General features: G+C 50.3%; 6 protein-coding genes across 6 annotated transcripts; 4 read left to right on the top strand and 2 right to left on the bottom strand.

The window, feature by feature from the left end:
* Positions 1-699: 699 nt before the first annotated feature.
* On the bottom strand, positions 700-4236 carry C922_02940 (hypothetical protein; the record flags this gene model as incomplete). Its single annotated transcript, XM_008818538.1, has 2 exons — positions 700-2561; positions 2706-4236. The coding sequence occupies 2 exons, from the start codon at positions 4234-4236 to the stop codon at positions 700-702; spliced, it is 3393 nt and encodes a 1130-aa protein (XP_008816760.1).
* Positions 4237-5123: 887 nt separating this feature from the next.
* Positions 5124-6667, bottom strand: C922_02939 (tyrosyl-tRNA synthetase; the record flags this gene model as incomplete). The annotated part of the gene is made up of 3 exons (XM_008818537.1): positions 5124-5317; positions 5504-6211; positions 6427-6667. The coding sequence occupies 3 exons, from the start codon at positions 6665-6667 to the stop codon at positions 5124-5126; spliced, it is 1143 nt and encodes a 380-aa protein (XP_008816759.1).
* A 1281-nt stretch (positions 6668-7948) lies between these two features.
* Positions 7949-9609, top strand: C922_02938 (hypothetical protein; the record flags this gene model as incomplete). Its single annotated transcript, XM_008818536.1, has 2 exons — positions 7949-8038; positions 8245-9609. The coding sequence occupies 2 exons, from the start codon at positions 7949-7951 to the stop codon at positions 9607-9609; spliced, it is 1455 nt and encodes a 484-aa protein (XP_008816758.1).
* A 550-nt stretch (positions 9610-10159) lies between these two features.
* Positions 10160-13842, top strand: C922_02937 (hypothetical protein; the record flags this gene model as incomplete). Its single annotated transcript, XM_008818535.1, has 5 exons — positions 10160-11195; positions 11439-11700; positions 11832-11918; positions 12097-12336; positions 12474-13842. 5 exons carry the CDS (start codon positions 10160-10162, stop codon positions 13840-13842), a joined length of 2994 nt encoding a protein of 997 aa, XP_008816757.1.
* An 84-nt stretch (positions 13843-13926) lies between these two features.
* On the top strand, positions 13927-14951 carry C922_02936 (hypothetical protein; the record flags this gene model as incomplete). The annotated part of the gene is made up of 2 exons (XM_008818534.1): positions 13927-14072; positions 14678-14951. 2 exons carry the CDS (start codon positions 13927-13929, stop codon positions 14949-14951), a joined length of 420 nt encoding a protein of 139 aa, XP_008816756.1.
* Positions 14952-15189: 238 nt separating this feature from the next.
* On the top strand, positions 15190-19641 carry C922_02935 (hypothetical protein; the record flags this gene model as incomplete). The annotated part of the gene is made up of 5 exons (XM_008818533.1): positions 15190-15433; positions 15607-15876; positions 16096-19280; positions 19406-19437; positions 19548-19641. 5 exons carry the CDS (start codon positions 15190-15192, stop codon positions 19639-19641), a joined length of 3825 nt encoding a protein of 1274 aa, XP_008816755.1.
* Positions 19642-20058: the final 417 nt, after the last annotated feature.

Raw genomic sequence — 20058 nt, 5'->3', positions numbered from 1 at the left:
CGCCCTGCTTTAGTCGTGTTGAGCCAGCTCCTCCACAACACATCCGCTTCGCCCTCCTTTGGTCACCGTTTTTTTTTTTTTTCCTTTTTCCCCCGACGCAGAAGCTGAGAGGAGATGCGAATCCCGCAAGGAAGTCAACGTGAAGAGGAGAATTGGCAAACAGGTGAGCTGGCGAAATGGCAGAGGTAGAGCCAGGACCAAATGCCAAACGGATAGAGTAAACTTCGTAAAACGATCTTCATCGTGGGTGATGATGAAAACCGATGCTTATCCTCAACGCGATAGGGGGCATATCGCCCAACAGAACGCAGAGCCACACTCCCTTTCTCGACCTCTGCACCGCACATCCTTGTTCGTTTCATCGCGTTGGGCTTTTTTCGCCCTTTTATATTCCAACATAGCGGAGAAGGGTCTCCCACTGTGATTAAGATTTACAACGTTCGGGGGTCACAACAGGAAGAAGTAAGAAGAGGAAACAAAAAAACAGCGAAGAAATGTGCCACTATATTAAATGCAAATCTGTGGCCTGCCCAAAGGAGGATTTTTTTTTTTCTTTTTTTTTTTTGGGGGGAGGCTAGCGAAGCGCCAATGGGGAACGAACGAGATATCCAGAACACGTATAAAAAAAAAGAAGAGACACAGTAGCTGTTTTGCGCTAATAACTGGTTCGCCATTCCCCAGGGGGACTTCCCCATCGCTTCATGACACCTCATGCCGCTCCCCAACCAGGTGAAAGTGCATCCGGCCCAGCGTCCGGCGCAGCAGCGAGTCGTAGTCGGCGACCCCGCCGTGCCCCCCCTGCTCAGAGAAGGAAATGTAGAGCGGCTTCTTCTGCCCCTCCCCCGTACGATCGACACTGTGGAAATTGAGGAAGTTGACGCTGCCTCCCACATAATCAGAGCCAAAAGAGCAGTAACCGAACCTCACATGCACCCTCTGATAATGAGTGTATTTTAAAAAATACTTCACGGAGTTAACATTTGGACATATTATGTCGTACTTATTTAGGTATAGGAGAACTGCACTGGTGAAGAGATTGTCTCTGTGGGTGGTTACGCTAAGTTTGAATGGGATGCTCTGATCGGATTGGTCTGGGGGGGAGAAGACTTCGCTGCAGGTTGGCTGTATGTTGTTGTATGGACACAGCGCGTGGAGAAGGAGCAGGTTCTTTTGGCATTGTCGTCTGATGCCGATGTGAGGTTTGCTCTGGCAGGTACCACTCTGCTGGGGGGGGACAAATGTTCCGCTCATCGATCTTTGGCTTGTCCATATTCGGTTCCTCCCTCCGATGCTTTTATTATGTCTCCCTTGGGGCGGGGTACCTCCACCCTTCCTCTGAGGGTTTCCCCCTCTCCCCCGTTTTCTTCGCCCCGTGGTGAGGGTGGCCCCTCCCCGCCTCAGCAGACATGCCTCAGGGTCGATGCAACCAAACTCGAGTCTCTCCGAGTGCACATGTGGCTTCTTCTCATCGGTAAGATTATTAAAAAAGTCCATCATGGGGTTAATCAAAATGATATTTTGAAGAAACTTCCTCTGCCCATTTAGCAGGTACCCCCCGAGGAGACCACTATTGGAATGTAAATAAATGGACATGCTCTCCGTCTCACTAACGTTGAGATGTTTCAAGCAATTAATAGAATCTGTGAGGTCCCGAATGGTTCTGAATTTGTCAAGCGTGGCGCTTCTATAGAGTGTGTTTCTTTTCCCACATTGCAATCCGCCTGAACCGGTCAGGTGAAAATAAACGACAATGAAATTATTAAGAATGTAAAAGTGGGACTCGTCCGAGTAGCTACAAATGTTGAGTTGTCGATAAAAGGGATAAACGTTGATGATTGTTCTGCTTGGCTTAATGAATAGAGGGAGAGGCTCGTCCACTTGTACCCCTATGTCTAGGCTCCATCTTGGGGAATGAAAAAAATGCACACAGAGGTTTCCAAAGGAAGTAGCCGTCACAGTGAACGAATTGTACTCCTCTTCTACATGTTTGGAAAAACTCTTGTAAGGTTCCTTCTGTATGTCACACAGATTGGCATTATTCGTGTGTCTATAGATCAGTGTGAGTGGCAACTCGGTTCCCTCCTGGGTGCGAATGAAGATGTCCTTAATTTTGTACTCTTTATTTTTTGCAAATATGTCCTCAAGTTGGAGGTCGTAGAGGATTCTGTTCTTTGCTCGGAAGAAGGATCCATTTGGGTTCTCTCTAGTCCGATTTTTCTCCTTTGTCGGATTTTTCTCCTGTTTCGAATTGTTCTCTTTTTTCGAATTTTTCTCCTTTTTCGAATTATGCTGCTTCTTCCAATTATGCTGTTTTTCCCCCTTGTCCGCTTCTTCCCCCCTTTGGACGTTCCTCGGCAGGGCTACGACCCCCCTTCTCAGGTCGACCACCACCTGGGTACGGCTCACAAACGGGTTGCAGATGTACACACTTATGAGGTGGCTCTGGAAAAGATTGTTCAATCCGCACTCTATGCTTCCCTTGGTGATGGGCACAGAGAGGATCTTCATTTTGGCTACCAGACGGTTCTCCTTTGTGTTTTCCTTCCAGTGGGCAATCCCCCCTTGGGGGCGCAGATACGTGTTAGGGGAGGTGCACGGGGAGGAGAAGCTGTATGTGCAGAAGAGGGGAGAGGTGGGGAAGGAAGAGCCGGAGAAGAAATCCCCTTCACCACAACTGGGGGTAGACATCACGGGAGGGCACTTACCCCTCTGCTTCACAAATAAGTATAGGAGGCATATAATCGGCTTCAAAAAATAACGATAAGTGTAGAGGACAAGACCATATTTGGTCATGTCGAAATCGTGAAGTGTGCAGTTTTGTAGAGTGATCATTCTCCGTAAGCAACCATTTATGGGTACCTCCTCCTTCGTTATATGCACCGAGTGGGTGGGAAACGAAATTTTCTCCTTTCCGCGATTCTTAACTCGTCCGAGTTGTCCCGGATGGAGATGCAGCGCATCACAATCGAGGGCATACACTTCTGTCCGATCGTCCCCCTTCCCTATTAGGATGACATGGTGGCGAAAGTGCTCAAGGAAGTACTTCCCTCGTAGAAGAGCCTTCCCTACTAGTTTGATTAACCTTAACTCATAATGGAGAGTCCCCTTCCTGGACTTGTCTTTGCACTGAATCAGGAAGAGATCATTCGTATGGTGGTTTCCGCTTAAGAGGAAAATCCTCTTCATGTCTTTACTTAAGTATATATTTAGGAAATTTTTCTCGTCTGCTTCGAAAAGGAGGAGCTTCTTTCGAGGGGGGGTGCAACTACACGTGTTGAGGAACAACCCGCTGCACCGGTGCTTCTCATCAAGCTCCGTTGTGAGGAAGTCGGGTGGGAAGAAATGGGCCGGCGAGAAATGGGCAGCCGAAAAATGGGAAGGCGAAAGATCCGTGGAGCGTCTCCTCTGCAGAAATGCAATGTTTTGCACGCCTTCGCGTTGGTAGAGGAGGTGGTGATAAGGAAGGCAGGAACGGGGGCAATTCGAGTGATCAGCGAAGTGATGGGCCCCGTTGCGGGGGATCCTCTTCACTGATCGCCTCTGTACTGCTCCCCTCTGCACTGATCGTGATGGACCCCCTTCCGGAGGTCTCCCCCTAAATGGACATCGTCTGCCATTTTCCCGCGGGGAAGGACCCTCCCTTGAGACAGCCCCACAGGCGAGGTGATCCAACTTGGCATCCCTAACGAGCCGACTCCCCCGGAAGACATAACCCCAGTTGAGATAACAATCACTACGCTCCACAACAAACGCAAAGAAGCGATTCCCTTTAGTGCAGAAAGATTTGATCAAACAGTTTGTTGGTAACACGGCCACAATTTCGGAGGTGTCCCTCGAGACGTAACCTTCCCTCTTCAAATCATCCAGCGATTTGTTAACATGATGAAAAGAGTTATTCGTCCGAGATCTCCTTTTAATTTTTTTCCTACACACTAGTAGATTCTTGTCAGTGTTATATTCGAAGTATAAGTACCTGTTATGGAAGAGCAGCTCTTCATTTGTGTTCCCCTCGGAGGGGAGGAAGTCCTCCCGCAGCGACGCATGAACGTCATATTTTATTCTGTAACTCTTCTTCGCCACTTCCTCATCATACCTGCGCACACAATTTTGCACAAAATTTGGGACCTTCCATTTGTTCGTATTCTTTCCCGAGGGCAACTCCAGCAATCCCTTTATCTTCTCAAGGTAGCTATACGGATCGGTCACTCTGCCAAAGATGTAGTTGCGGATTTTCATTTGCATCAGTGGGGAGATAAAATGTACGCCCCTTTGGTTAGCAATTAGGAGGTTTTTTTTTTTTTTTTTTTTTTTCTTTTTCCCCCACGGACACTCTGCATACGGGGAGTGGAATGGAGGCATCATATATCCCTGACCAACCGTCTTCTATGATGTCACCATGTGAAAGGGCTAATTAAATCCTATGGCGATACACCGCAATGTGAAGGACCTTCAGAAAGGGAAAGGTTTGACATACTTTGTAAAAAGATCTGCCCCAATTGGGTGTACTTCCCCTGTTGTTCATTTTTACCTGAACAGGTCAGGTGATTTTTTCTCTATATACCACAGTGATGGCATGTTTTTGAATTTTTTTTTTTTCTCTTGACACTATCATTTACCCATCCACGATGTGCAGAAGGTTTTACAGCGAAACCTGTTACAAACTAAATGACTTAGGGGGAGTGACTCAAGTCAGGGATGTTATCGTTGAAGGGGTTCAAAAAGGTAAGGTGACGAAGTAGCGTGGAGAAAGGGACCAAATGGGGGGATGTGCGGAATGGTGATGCACAAAACAGGGGTGAAGCAGTAGGAGCACACTGAAGGAGCGGAAACCCCATGTAGTGACAGCGAGGGGGGCATATACACCTGGGGGCCATTGGCCTGAACGGCGGGAAGAAGCCCCCGCGGGGGCGAAGTGGGGAAAGACCCAGTGGGAGAAGGGGAGGAACGCCATAAGGACGAAGCCAATGCGCACGTAGGACAATCTCCGCGATCTGTGCCTACACTGGATATATGGCTTCCTCCTAGGTGGAGAGCCGCACCGGACAGGCCCCCTCTCTCCCCGCCGACAAACGTTTAGTTAATACTACTACTACCGCTACTACTACTGCTAGGGCCACCCCCTTTCATTTGGTCACCTTGTACTTTCTGATTTCATTAAGCAGACTTTTCGCCTCGGCATCATTTTGGAAATGATCTCTGACGGGCTGAAGCATTTTGTTCAGATACAGAGCCACGTTGTCCTTGAGGTCGAGGGGGTGGAGTGCGCCGCTGAGGTAGTCCGCCTCCAGTTCAGCGATCGTGGCGTAGGTCTTGTTTCCTGCGGAGTAGGGTGTATGTGTGTGTGTAGCGACTGTGTAGCGAGTAGGTTAATGTGTACAGATTATGTAGACGTGGAGGGAAACACGGGTACGAGGAGGGGCAAGGGAAGGAGTATATAACCATGGCCTTCCCATTTGGTCACGACCAACGTGTTCGCTATGACAGCTGCCCAGCGTAGACTCACCCCCGTTCTTCTCCTTCCGCTGCAGAGCGAACTCGTTGTAATGAGGAAACACGATGCTCCGGGCGTATGCGAAAATGGGGTTGTTCTCAATCACGGCCGGTGGGCAGTACGCCTTCTTTATCTTCCTGTTCACGTCGGCCTCCAAGTCGTCCATAAAGATCGCTGAATTTTCATCCGATTTGGACATCTTCTCCTGTCCCTCCAAAAGTCCAGGAAGCATCTCATGAGACAAGATTATGGGCTTCTTCTTTATCTTCTTTATGTCGCAGTATTCTCGAGCTAGCATGTTTACCTTCCTCTGGTCAATCCCAAGCTGGCAAATATCAACATTGAGAAAAAAAATATCGGCACATTGCATACAAGGGTACATAATCTGTGAGGCATAATTTTCTTCTCCCTCTGATCGTCCCATGATTTTTAAACACCTCTTTATTCTGTTGATATTAAAACATTTTGATATATCTATGACAAGTGACCAATAGTCATTCGGTTTTCTATTAATTTCGTCGCTGGCCCAGAGGAATTGGACGTTCTCCATGTTCATGCCACAGCTCTTCCACACCTCGATGAAGTATTTTCCGACTTTTTTTATTTTTTTTAAATCTCCACACATCTTATTGTTCAGCTGTGCGAACCAGTCTGCGATCCAGAAGATAAACGTGCATCCGTTGCTTGTCAGTTTGTTTACAATTTGGCATTTGAGAAGTCCTGCGGGGGGGGGTGTAAGCCAGATGGGGAAGGATGAGCAGGATGAGTAGGATAAGCAGGATGAGCAGGATTAGGGGGACATAGGCAGGGGAGCGTCCGAGGGGTCGGTGCGGTATCGTATGGCTCCCCCGTGATAGTTCCACCTTTTCCACGCTTCTGCGCGTTTTCCACGTCTCTGGCCCCTTTTCCACGCTTCTACACCTCTCCACCCCTACCTTGCGCGATGTGCATCCGGCCGGACGGCTCGAACCCATCGTAGCAGATCAGCCGCCTCTTGAGGAGTAGCCTGGCCTTTAGCTCCTCGGGCTGGATACACTCAGACGCGACGGAGAGGATTTCCGTCAGTCTGCCATTTATGTCTTCCTCTGGAGGGGTCTCTTGTGAAGCAGTCTCCTGCGGAGCGGCCTCACCTGTGCCTCCCTCCAGTTCCTCACGCTTGATACCCTCGGTTTCCATTTTCTTCCCACCAGCGAAACCGCGCGTATGAGTTATGCTCCGCGTGAACAGGTTCCCCCTCTTTAAAAGTCTTAGCATGCGGCCGCGTCGGCGGTGTTATCGGTGTTGGCGATGATGAGGGCGGTGGAGACGATTCCTGTTTGTCTCTTTTAGTCCTTTTTATGCTATATTTTTCTCCTTTTTTTTCGTTTTTTTTTTTTTTTTTCCTTGCCCTTGGGAGTGACCACTCGGGCGAGTTCGTTCACAGTCACCGCTACCCAGTCGGGAAGTGATCCTGGTAGAAAAAGGTAAGGTGTGACGAAAGAGACGCGCAAAAAGAGTCAAGTTGTAGAACAGACAAATGTTCCCTTTGAGGAGCGCTCAAGCAGGCACAAAAGCAGGTTTATTCGAAGCGGATTGGAAGAGCACTGCAGCTGAATGGAAGCCGACTGGCCGGCAAGCCTCCCTTGTTTCCCGCGGGGGTCCGTTTTGTGCGATCCTCTCCTCCACTTCTACATAAGCAAATCCTATACATACAGGAGAAGAAGCGGACGCCATGATCCGTTTTGCACGCTCCCTCATCCCCGGCTCTCCTGAGAGTGATCGCTAGGCACAGAAGACTGCAACTGATCGGGGAAAAGAATAACTAGAGCAATGTTCTCGCCTTCCCACATGGCGGAAGAATCAGCAGCACGCACCGAGTGGCGCGCCAAATGGGTAATAAAACAACACGGACCAATAAGGCGAACACAATTATACTGTACGCTCACCACCCCCAGGAAATATATACTCGCCCTGTGCGCAGGAAGGAAAAAAAAAAAAATAAAATAAAAAAATAAAAGATCACCTTGGTTAACTTCAGATGAACGAAAAAGAATTCCCCCCGTGCTAACCACGCAAGAGTAAAAAAAAAAAATAAAAAAAAATGAACGCGCTGAGGTATGCCATCATCATTACATCAATCGAATAAACGCATCCTACGCGGGTGTTTAACTCGCGCGTGAGAGCTGCGCGGAGTGTACGAATCCTCCACCCTGGCGAACACCTGCTTTTGGGGACACTCCGTTTGGAGAGAATCCGTCTGAGCACCCCCTGTTTGGGCACACCTCTTCCCTTGAGGCGCATTTCCGGCACCCTGGAAGTACGGTTACCCGGTCCAATCCTGTTGTTCTCCAAGGAGAAGCCCCTACCTGAAAGGAGCACACACATCATCGACGCTGCTTGCGAGCTACTCCCCCAGAGGCGGAAGTGCGAACCCTTCTGCGCGCACGCCTGTCTGCCGCCAGCCGACCCGACCCGAAAATGAGCTCCATCGAGGCGACCATCATCTGCATCGACAACAGTGACTACAACAGGAATGAGGACATCGTGCCGAACAGGTTTCTCTCGCAGGTGAGTGAGAAGCAGTTAAGAGGAGGCCGAACGAGTCATTCAGTCCATGCCACGACGGCCACTTTGTGATGCGGCACGTCACGGTCTTTTACACAACACACCGCTTCACACCGCGCCACTTCACGATGCCTTGCACACCAGTGTCACTACATGTCGCTTCATCCGACTTCACGCCGCTTTGCTCCACACCGCTCCCCTCTCCCCAGATCGACTGCGTGAACGTGCTTTGCTGCAACAAGACGAGCATGCATTACAAGAACAACATCGGAATCGTGATGATGGCGGGAGACAAAACGAAAGTGAAGGTGTCCCTAACGAACGACATAGGGCAGCTTCTATCCTGCATTCACGACATTAAGTTGGATGGCACATGTGACATCGTGAGAAGTCTCCTAATCGCTCAGCTGGCTCTGAAGCACCGCGTAGACAAAAACCTGAGTCAAAAAATCATGCTTTTCGTCGGGAGTCCTTTCAAAGTGAACGAGAAGCAGCTAATCAGCACAGGGAAACAATTGAAGAAGAATAATATATCTCTCGACATAATCAGTTATGGAGACATAAATAGAAATAGAGACATCCTCATGACGCTATACGACAGTGTTAATAGCAATGACAACTGCAAGTTCATTGAGTGTCCAGAGACGGAGAACAATCTCAGCAGATTTGTTCTAAACTCCATCCTGAAGAATAACGATTATAGCATTGAAAACATTCAGGAAGACGAACAACTAATGAATGCAATGCAGATGTCATTGCAGGAAGGTCAGCAGGGGACGGAACAGAAAAATATTGCCACCTCCAGTGGTGTTGTGCACTCTGCTAATAATAACGACTTACCCACAATTGAAGAAATTGAAAATATGAAGGATATAGATAATGAGCTGAAAGAGGCTTTGATTTTATCCCTCAAGGAATACACTGAGAAGAACAAGCCGGAGGGTGATAATACCGAGGGGGGGGGGAGTCTCACAGATGGGAAGCAGCAGGGTGGAGAAGCGAAGGTGGAAGGGAAGGCGGAAGCGGAAGTCGATGCGAAGGTCGAATCGAATAGCTCACCTGCTCTTTCAGTAGATCAGAGCAACCCGTCAAGAGCAAACCAACCCAGTGATGACACCCCCTTCGATGGAAAAGATGAAGACAATCTGACACTCGTAAATGAAAGCTACAAAAACAACTTTGACAGTGGAGAGCATCAGACACCGATCGAAGATTCAAAGGAGAAAAAAGAAAACGAGAGCTACGAAAAGGTATTCAAAATGGATAAAGATGATACTAACCTGCAGGATGATACTACTCAAGGAGGTGGAATAAATGAGAACCTGTACAATTCGGAGAAAATCGTTTCCAAGGAGAATGATGGGGTGGCTCTGCCAAGTGAGCATCCGGACGATGGTGATGATGCTCCTTCGGCTGCTCACATTCAGGACACCAGTTACATCTCCAGCATCCTAGGAAGGATTAACGCTAATCTGAACGTGTTCGGCGGGGACGGATCCGACGGGAAGAAGGGCGAGGAGAAGGAGAAACAGTCGGGGGACGAGCCGGACGACGCCCCGGGGGCGGCTCAGTAGCGCGGCGAAGCGGTTAGTAGTTGACACTTGACAGTTGGAAGTTACGTGCTGGCGAAGCGACGGCGCTGGGAACATGCCATACCGCTCGCAGCTAATCTGTACTGCTATCCCCCGGTTACCCCCTTCTTTTTTTTTTTTTTTTTTTCTTTCCCTCTTGTGACAACCCTGTTCCAAACCAACTCAACCAACGAGAGCAGAGGTTAATGCGAACGGCCATGCAGATCGAGTTGCACCTGTTCTTGCGGCCTTTTTTTTTTTCTTTTTTTCCTCCAAAATGCAACTGGGTGCAGTGGAATGAGAGGCTGTTCCTGCTGTATTCGCGGGAAGAAAAAGGAAAAAGCACACTGACGTGTGCGTATGTGTACACAGAGGATAATAACCCCAAGCACACCTTTCCACTTGGACGTTGTCTTCATGTGTATCGCCCTGTCCATGCGGAGGTCGCACCAATGTTTTCACTCCAAAAAGAAAGAAAAAAAAAAATAAAATAAGTAGGCACCCATGAGTGTATCACCCGCCGGGTTCCCTCCCTCTCGACATTTACGACAAAATGAAACTGTCTCTGCTGAGTTACTCGTCCTGTTCGGTTGTCGCAGCGCTGGTCATCATTCGCGGGGGTGGTGACCCCCGGGGCAGCTCCTTTGCTTTGTGCGTTGCTCGGCCGATGGGTGATCGGCCACCCCCGACGCACGATAGGGACTACGGACAGGAGGACGCAGACAAGTTAGGAGCTGAAATTGGACAGAAGGGGGAGCAGCACGATGACGTCGATACAGAACAGGATGATCACGTCGATACAGAAGCGCACGGAGATGACTCCGATTCTTTATTCAATAAAAGCACACCAACAGATGGGAGTAAAAACGTCAAGGTAGACCTACCCTTGGTTAAATACCTACCCTCGTATGTTAACCCCCTCCTGAATGACAAACCAGTGGATAAAATGAATGCACCAATTGGAGAAAAGAGGCTCCCCCTTAGTGATCTGCACAAGGGGGGTGATCACCACCCAAACGAGTGCACAAGGGATGGACGATTCGATCCTTCTAAGCAACAGTATGAAGCGTCATGTAGGGAGGATGTCGAAGTGGGTAAGCATGCCAATGAAAGGAACGACCAAGGTAGGAAGGGACAACCCAGTGAAGGGAACTACCATGGTAGGAAGGAAGCTACCTCCGGTGCCACTAACACATGGAGGCGTAAAAAGAAGACAGACTTACGCCACAGAATGAACCCAACAGAACACGGTCTGATGGACGATTCACCAATGAAGGAGAAGCAGACGCACAGAGAGACGCTCAATTCATATGGAAGTAACTTCGCTCATCGTAACTCCGACAAGGAAGGACAACATCGAGTAGGGAAGCTCAAACTGAGGACGATAAGGGACGATAAGAAAATGATAAAGGATATTATGACCCCACAGGTGGTTAAGGTTGTTAAGGAGTACCTACTGAAGGGGAGGAAGAAATATAGGAATGGCCAAATGGAGCCTTTGGGAGGGTTATCCTCAGACCAGCTGCACAGGGGAGATAGTGCCAAGTGGGGGAGCAGCAAAGTCAATCGCCCCTTGAGATTCTTTCCAGGTAGGACCATTCCCGGGGGGTTCACAACGAGCCGTTGCCGCATTGTGGCGGATCTGTGCGGGAGTTTGCCACTTTGAATCGAGCCCACGTCTTCAAGGGGAATCGCCCCCAATTGGAGCACCCCCTAACGCTACCACGGATAACGCTGCAACGGATAACGCTGCAACGGATAACGCTGCCACTGATAAAACTGCCACTGGTACCGATACCACGCCTACCTCATGGACTCCCCCTCCCCCGCAGCGGACTTCGCGCCCCACTCCGGCGACGGCAAACGGGGAGCAGCCAAGAGGTCCATCATAAATGAGAAGCTGCTCCGAAATTTAGACCAAATAACGCTGAGCGCATCTGGCAGCGGAGGCACAGATGAGGAACGTTCCCAGGAGGATGCCGAGGCAGGTGCGCTACACAACATATATCGAGGGGTCGTCAAGCTGTATGTGGACATCACTGAGCCGAGCCTTGAAATGATCTGGAACAACAGACCCCCCAAACGCGTCACCGGGTAGGATTAATACCCTCCGCAGGGATGGCGGGGGGTTAATGGAGAGGCGAAGCCCATTCATCGCCCCTTTACAATGCAGATTTACTCTACAGGGACAACTCTTAACTCCTTTCGTACACCCCACTCTGCAGCTCCGGGTTTGTCATCGAGGGGGATCTCATCTTGACGAACGCGCACAACGTGTCGTACAGCACCAGAATCTTAGTGAGGAAGCACGGGTGAGAGGATGTGCGCCCCGTCAGACGGGGGTTTTCCCACTAGGGGTAACTCTGCTCAGGCGGCGATGGTCAAAGGGAAGAGTCACTCGTGCGGATGCTTCTTCATCGCTGACCCGCTTCACCGCTGACCCGCTTCACCGCTGACTCGCTTCACCATTCTGCGCTTCTCCCTTCGCAGGAGCTCCAAAAAGTACGAGGCCACCGTTTTGCACGTCACGCATGAAGCCGACATAGCCATCCTGACCGTCGCAGACAGGAGTTTCTATCAGGACGTGAGCGCCCTGGAACTGGGCCAGCTGCCTTCCCTGCGGGACGACGTCATAACGGTTGGCTACCCCTCGGGGGGGGACAAGCTCAGCGTCACCAAGGGGATAGTAAGCCGGATAGAGGTCCAGTACTATAGGCACTCCAACACAAGGTGGGTCCCTGGAAAGGAGTGAACGCAGCCTCGGTTCGAGCGTGGTGCGTAGTAGGCATCCCTACGTATGGGGTGGCACCCTTGCCGTTGCTACCCCGTACCGGTGTTACCCCGTACTGCTTCTCTCCCCTTCGCAGACTCCTCCTGACACAGATAGACGCACCGATGAACCCAGGGAACAGCGGCGGGCCAGCCCTGGTAAAAGGAAAAGTGGCAGGCATCTGCTCCCAGTTACTGAGGATGGCAAACAACACCTCGTATATCATTCCCACCCCAGTGATAAAACATTTCCTCATGGACCTGCACAGAACGGGAAAGTACAATGGGTACCCGTCGTTGGGGGTTAAGTACCTTCCTCTGGATAATGCTAACTTACGACGACTGGTAGGGTTGACCGATTTGGAGAAGAGGCAAGCGGTGGAGGAGAACAGTGGCATTCTCGTGACCGAGGTGGACGAGGAGCAGATGCGGTACGAGCCAGGCGACGTGAACTACTGTGCGCACGCGGAGGGGACACTCGGGAAAGGGGCGACCCCAAGGCAGGCTCCTTTAACAGGGGTTTTTGCAGAAGGGGAACTCGCAGCAGGGGAACTCGTAGCAGGGGAGCTCGCAGCAGGGGCACCTTCAACACGGGTGGGCCCCTCTCGGAGAAGACCCGTCGCCACCCGCACAGATGCACACTGCTACGGACTGAAAAAAAACGACGTGATTATATCCATAGAGGGAACACAAATAAAAAGCGACGGAACGGCGACCTTACGAGGAGACGAATCCGTCGATTTCCAGTTTCTCCTCAATGGAAAATATGTCCGCGATCTATGCACCTGTCGAATTGTAAGAGAGGGACGTATCAAATCGGTGGTGGTGAGAGTGAGTACGGTTAACTACTTAGTTAGGCAACATAACTGGGACGTCCGAAACAAGTTTCTAATTTATGGGGGGGTCGTCTTTACCACCCTGACTAGGAGTCTCTACCCCGATGAGGAGACAGACAACGTCGAATTGCTACGGCTACTTCAGTTTAATTTGTTCAGGAAAAACAGAAAAGACGAAATCGTCATCGTGAAACGGATCCTCCCGTCTAAGCTAACCATCGGATTTAACTATAGAGATTGCATCGTTCTTACAGTGAATGGCATGCCCGTGCGGAACTTACAGCACCTTGTTGATGTAATTGATAAAGGGGGGGCGGAGAAAACGATGGAGACGACGGAGAAGACAGCCGAGATGACAGCCGAGATGACAGCCGAGATGAGGACCGACATGATGATGAAGAAAGAGGCGCCCTCCACCTCGGAGAACCTGAATCCGTATCTCAAGTTCACCTTAGAGAATGATCCTTTTTTCCACGCGGAGGAAAAGGATAACCTTCTCCACTTTCTCCTTCTCACTTCGGATGGCCAACAGGTGCCACTTGTTTTACTCCGCTCCGAGGTCCAACGGGAGGCCGCCGAAATTAAGCGCATCTATGGTATCACTCGTGAGCGCTACTTGTACGCTGATTAGGTGAGGAGAAGAGGAGGATACCAGGGGGGGGCGACGGTTCCTCAATCCGTTTTTTCCCACATGTACATAACAGCTTGCCTATACATGGGCAACATCCTGTATAAGGTTACAGCACAAGGTGTGGAGACGGGCCAGCAATTTTATGGACCCCCCTCTCACGGGTGGAAAAAAAACGATAGCTTCTTGACCGTGAAGAAAGTGGGGCACCCTAACGATTTAGAGAGTCTACCGTAAGGCTCTTTTTCCCTTTGCTGAGGTGTGATGACATTTCTGTTCTTGTTCACGCGGGGGTACTAAACAGGTGGGTGTCATAAGGCAGTTGCTGCGTTTGCACAATGTTTGTAGCGCCAAATGGGGGGAGACGTAACTTTATGTCCATACATTTCCTCACCGCGGCGAATCACCTATAGCTCGGAGTCAGAAGCCCCTTCGTTGGGGGCACACCCTAGCCACGCGACACATGCGGGAGCAGCATACTCTACTCTGTTATGCCCCTTTTCCACAGCGCGCCCCTGGCCTTCGTGTCGCAATATATCCCTTTCTGCCTCCCCTGCTGCGGAAGTGCGTCCTTTCGTGAGTTCATCCACTGACATTGGTTACACGATGGCATAGCCACATGTTCATGTGCCCCTTCTGAGTATCCTCTTTTTTTTTCTTTTTTTCCCTTATGCACGCTGTGGGGAAACGCAAGATGGGTATACCCCTCAGGAGGAATTGCCAGGCGCTCTCCTCGGCGGCGCGTTGTGATGGCCTGTGGTGACATAATATATACCCCGCCGCGGAGGTGACCACTTTTTTTTGTTTTTTTTTTTTTTTCCTTGTGATTACATATTAGAATCAAATTTGAACGGTGCAGGCCGAGAGGCAAAAACAAGGAGAGCATAGCAGCGAGGAAGCAAAAAAGTAGCAGCATAAAGGAGCAGCAAAAAAGTAGCAGCATAAAGGAGCAGCAAAAAACTAGCAGCATAAAGGAGCAGCAAAAAACTAGCAGCATAAAGGAGCAGCAAAAAACTAGCAGCAAAAAGGAGCAGCAAAAGGAACATGAAAGCAACTCAACAGAGCGGAACATGAAAACTGCGCAACGAAGGTGCATAGCGAAAAGGTCCTAGCGAACAAAGCATCACACGGGTACCCTGCTCGCGCAAACGAACGAAGCATTTCACTGTTACAGAGCTGTGCCAAGCGAACGGAAGATCACATCGCGTGAATTTACCTGACTTGTGCAGGTAACTTGTTGAAAAATTTACCTAAGAGGTACTTTGGTCAGAACACTTTTTGGAGGCGTTCGGGTTTTCTCCACCCCCTCCGTGACATAATTCATCGTACGTTTCTCTGGCAAGTGGTAGGATGGCCAAAGCAGACGATGAGGAGGTCGGCAAGAAGGGCTCGCGAGCCCGTTCACGGAGTGGCCCATCAAGAGGTAGAAGGAAGAAAACAGCAGAGGTCATTCCTGTGGAGGAGGAATTGCCTGACCAGCAAGGTGAAAATGATCAGCAAACACACAGAAACATTCTCATCATAGGGGATGAGAATCTGACCTTCTCCGAGTTAGTAATTGAAGCCTATCCGTCCGCCCCTATTTACATAGCGAGTAAGTGCTCGCCTTCGCCATGTCTGTGCGGTCTAGCGGCTGTGTGGTGTATCGTCTGTGCAGTGATACTCCTACGCGGTTCCGCCTCTACGCCATGCCGCTGCTGCACGGTGCCACTCCTACACGGTGCCACTCCTACACGGTGCCACTTCATGCGCTTCCCCCCTCCCAAGGCACCTCCACCGAGTTAGAAATGGATCGCCTGCTGCGTGACCTGGAGAAGCGCAAGAGGAGCAAGCTCCAGGAAGAAGCCATGCAACGTGAGGAAGCCATGCAACAGGAAGAAGATGTCCCAATTGAGAAGACCCCCTTTTACTACACCAGGAAGTTGTTGAAGCAGCACGCGGACAAGAAGGTCTACGTTATTTTCACCGCCAATTTGTTTTATTTGGGCAGCCACTTCCCGAACGGCTTCTTCGACACGGTGTTTTTGGTTCTCCCAGGTGAGGGGCGCTGCTGGGTAGCGGCGTTCTGTAGCGCTGTGTAGTGGTGTTGTGTCGGCTACTCTGTTGCGATGCTGTGTGGCGCTTCTCTTTCGCGGCGTCGTCATGTCGACATGTCGATCCTTCTGGACGCCTCCACCTATGTGCATCCCCGCATCGCTGTGGAGAGACGCACGGGTTGATTTCTCCCTCCCCCCCCATTCTACCCACTCCTTGCAGGCCTCTGCTACAGCATCCGAGAGACCGGACTCAAATACAACGACAAGGTGACGGCACTTCGGATCTACTATTTTCTCATTTGTGTGCTGATCGAGATTGTACAAGTGTGCCAACAGAATGCCGAGATCCACTTGTTCTGGACGACGGAGAAGTTAAAGAAGCTCATTGAAGATGAGGAGCCCACTGACCTGGCGGAGAAGGAAGAAGAGGAAGAGAAGGAAGAAGGGGAAGAGAAGATCGATGACGGAGGGGAGACGAAGCGCGAGACCATTCACGAAACATTAAACAATTTGAAGAATCTGATGTGCAGTGGAAAAGGGGAGGAAGCAGAAACGCAGCAGGGAGAGGACCCTAAGGAGGAAGAAAACATAGAGGATGTGGAAGAGGCGAATGGTGATCCCGCCGCGGAACCGAATGGAGACACTGCCGAAGAAGCAGTTGAGCAACAGCCGGATCCAGAGGAAGAGAAGGAAAACGAGGGGGACAGCGGCAGTACTCAAAACAAAGAGAAATCCACAGAAGACCCCACCCAGGAGGCCGCAGAGGAAGAGGCTGAAGAGCCCGCGGAGGAGGCCGCTGAGCAGCCCGCCGAGGGAGGGGGAGACGTGAGCATCAAATTGTCCAGCTACGCCAACATGTGCGGAGAGGAGGAGCCAGGGAAGGGCAGCGCCGGCGGGGAGGACGAGGACAGCGCGGATAACGCCGAGGCGGACAACGATGATGAGGAGAACGACGAAGATGGCGATGACGATGATGATGACGACGATGATGACGATGTGACTCGGTTCTCCCACCTCTTCGACGGAGAGGCGAAGAATAAAAAAGAAAGTCCCGCTACAGCAGAGAGGCAAGCACTCGAAACGTCCCAAATAGTCACCTACGTGGTTGACTCCCCATACGGAGAACACGCGAAGGAGAAAAAAAGAAACCAGATGAACATTGCAAGGTTCCCACTCCTCTACCACATAGACATTGAAAAAGTCATGAGATTATTTTCTTTCGATCAGCTGAACGGGGGAGAAGAAGACGAGCATGAGCAGCAGCAGGAGGGGCAGCCAGAGGAGGAAAAGGGAAAGAAACCCAAGGTGGACATAAACATCATTTCCGATAAATACGTTCCACTCGTTTATGGAAGTCACTTTTCGCACAATACATTTTTGAATAACTGTACATTCTACTCCTTCATTTTGAAGAAAAAAAAAGTCCTCATCCCTGAAGATATGGCACTGATATTGGAACCCAACTTCACTCGTGAGTTCCCTGTGAAGAGTTACTCCTTTTTGAGGAAAAGATTCTTTCAGCAGTTTCATGAGAAGGTTAAGTCTTACACTACGATAAAGGATCAGCTGAGTCACATCAGCCACATGCGATACAAGCTGTATGTACACCACGTGAGGAGTAGCGTCTCTGGGGGAGGGAGGAGGTCCCATCTGTCCTATTATCTGTTTCAGGCCGAATTGAATAGCCAAATGAGGAGAGCGACTCCGTGTGGAGAGAAGGCTTCAGGCGGGGAGAATCCTTCCGACGGTAAGGGGGCCACTGGGGAGGAAGCTCCCACGGGGGAAGAAGCTGCCACAGGGGAGGAAGCTGCCACAGGGGAGGAAGCTGTCACAGGGGAGGAAGCTCCAACGGGGGAAGAACCCCCCCCTGCTGACGATGCTCCCCACGCTGATTCGTCAACCGTTGCTTCCCCCACGGCTGACGTATTGACCGGTGATCAACTCTCGGAGGAGAAACTGTGGAAATGCATCTTCAGTCCACTGGATTTCTTCCACGCGAGTGACAACATGAGCACCTACTTCGAGTATTACATAAATGTGATGAGGAAGAAAAAAGGGAGCCGTCGACGCATCTGTCATTTGTCCATAAAGTTTGCCAGCGGTAGAAAAAGCTACAACAACGACTACCATAATAAGAAGTACACCAAGCGGACCATGGGAGGGACTTACCGGAACAGTTACTACTACCCCTCCATGTATGACATGAAGAAGAGGACGCCCCTTCTCCCGAACCCTCCAAATGAAACGTCCAGTGGGCATTCTGTTAAAGGCGCCAGTGTATATGGCCCGAAAGGCGGAGGGGGAACAAATGCCGGCAAGGGAACAGGAGGCATAAGTAAAGGAGGCCACATGCTAAACAAGGGGTCTCCAAACGGGGTATATAAATCGGGCGTGTATAGCTCCAACTATGGTTATAATCACCAGACATCGTATGGAGGTCAAAACTATGGCAGCAACAAGTACGGCGGGGGAGGCAGTTACGGAGGAGGCAGTTACGGAGGAGGTAGTTACGGAGGAGGCAGTCACGGAGGAGGCAATTACGGAGGAAGCAATTACGGAGGAGGCAATTACGGAAGCGGAAGCAACTACGGGGCCGGAGGAAGCTACAAAGGAGGAGGGGGCAGCTACGGGGGAGGAGGCAATTACAACGCACAAAACTACGGATCCCAGAACAAGTTTAATAGGAACGACAAAATGGGGAGGGGTAGCATAACGAACAACTATGATAACAGGAGGGACGACAAGGGTCTGAAGTATAACAAGAATGACAACCAGCGATCGGATCGAAACTCCACTGCCACCTACCACAGTGGTCCCTACGGCAGTGGTGGCGGCGGAGATGGTGGTCGGGGCAGTGGAGATGGTGGTGGCAGCGTGTCGAGCTTTCACAAGCCAAACGGGGCGTACGGTAGCTCGGTGCAGCACAGCAACTATGGATACAACCGGTCGGCCAGGAACATAATGCACAAATCAAATGAGCGGGGCGACGTGCGCGAGGAGTTAAGAAGTGACCCGCGAAGTGACATGCGAAACGACCAGCGAAACGACCTACGAAATGATCTACCAAACGACAGAAGCGGCAAGCGAAGGAGAGACGAGTCGTATGAGACGCGAAGAGGACCCACAGCGGACAGCTACCCCCATAAGCGCTACGAGAAAGGAGGAAGGAACGGCGACTACGAGGTGAAGAACCATATGGATGAGCGAAGGAGCGACAACTACCAGCGTGGGTCCAAAATGAATGCAGAGATGCAGGATCCCTACGCGTCCACGAAGGAATCCACCAACAAGTACTACGGCGGAAGTAACTACTCCATGAATAACTCCGACAAGAATGCGTGGACGATGCCGCCCCCGCCCCCAGGTGTGCTGCCCGCGCACAATGGGCAGGCCCACCAGAAAATGGTAAACCGAGCGTGAAGAAGTGTCCGCAGAGTTGTCACTGCTTCATTGCATGATAAGCTTCACCCCCCTTTTTCTGCACTCACATTTGAGCTTTTTTTTTTTTTTTTTTTTTTTTTCCTATCCAGACGAATTATTACCACGCGGAGGACTCTCAAAAGTAATGGAAAGACTCAGAACGTTCGCCTCGACAGTTGCGTATGGACGTGCTCATATCTCACGTCTACATGTGCACTTCTCATTTCCATGTCCCACTCCTTCCCACCGTAGTAGAAACGGATCCAACGGATTGAATTACAACTCGGGAGAGCTATACAACAAAAAGAGCTTATACTCACAGAGCAGGACGTACAGGAATAATTAGAGACGAGGGAGATATAATACCTGAAGCGAGCAACCACTCCTCGTTTCACACACTCACCCCCCCGGAATATGTTGCCCCAGTGTCCAGGTCGGGGAGGGGTACATCTTCCAGCGCCCCTCTGCTTCTTTCTCCCGACGTATGTTGCCTTTTATGTTAATAAAATGTATGAATTATTTTCCCCCCTTTATATCACCCTTTTCTTTCCAACGCCTGGACGAGTATATTACCTATGCGCAGCTGTCATGAAAGGCAGCTTTTCTGTCCACCCATTTTTTTCCTTCTCATTTTGGGGTGGCAACTGGGGAGTTCATATTGTAAGCAATCCCTGGTATGGGTATGTTTAGCTTTTCCTTCCTTTTCTTTTCTTTCCATTTCTTTTCCCTTTTTTTTTTTTTTTTTTCTTTTTTTGCCCGTTGT

Source organism: Plasmodium inui, assembly GCF_000524495.1.
Source record: "Plasmodium inui San Antonio 1 unplaced genomic scaffold supercont1.11, whole genome shotgun sequence".
Taxonomy (NCBI): domain Eukaryota; phylum Apicomplexa; class Aconoidasida; order Haemosporida; family Plasmodiidae; genus Plasmodium; species Plasmodium inui.
This window is presented reverse-complemented; position numbering and strand designations above follow the sequence as displayed.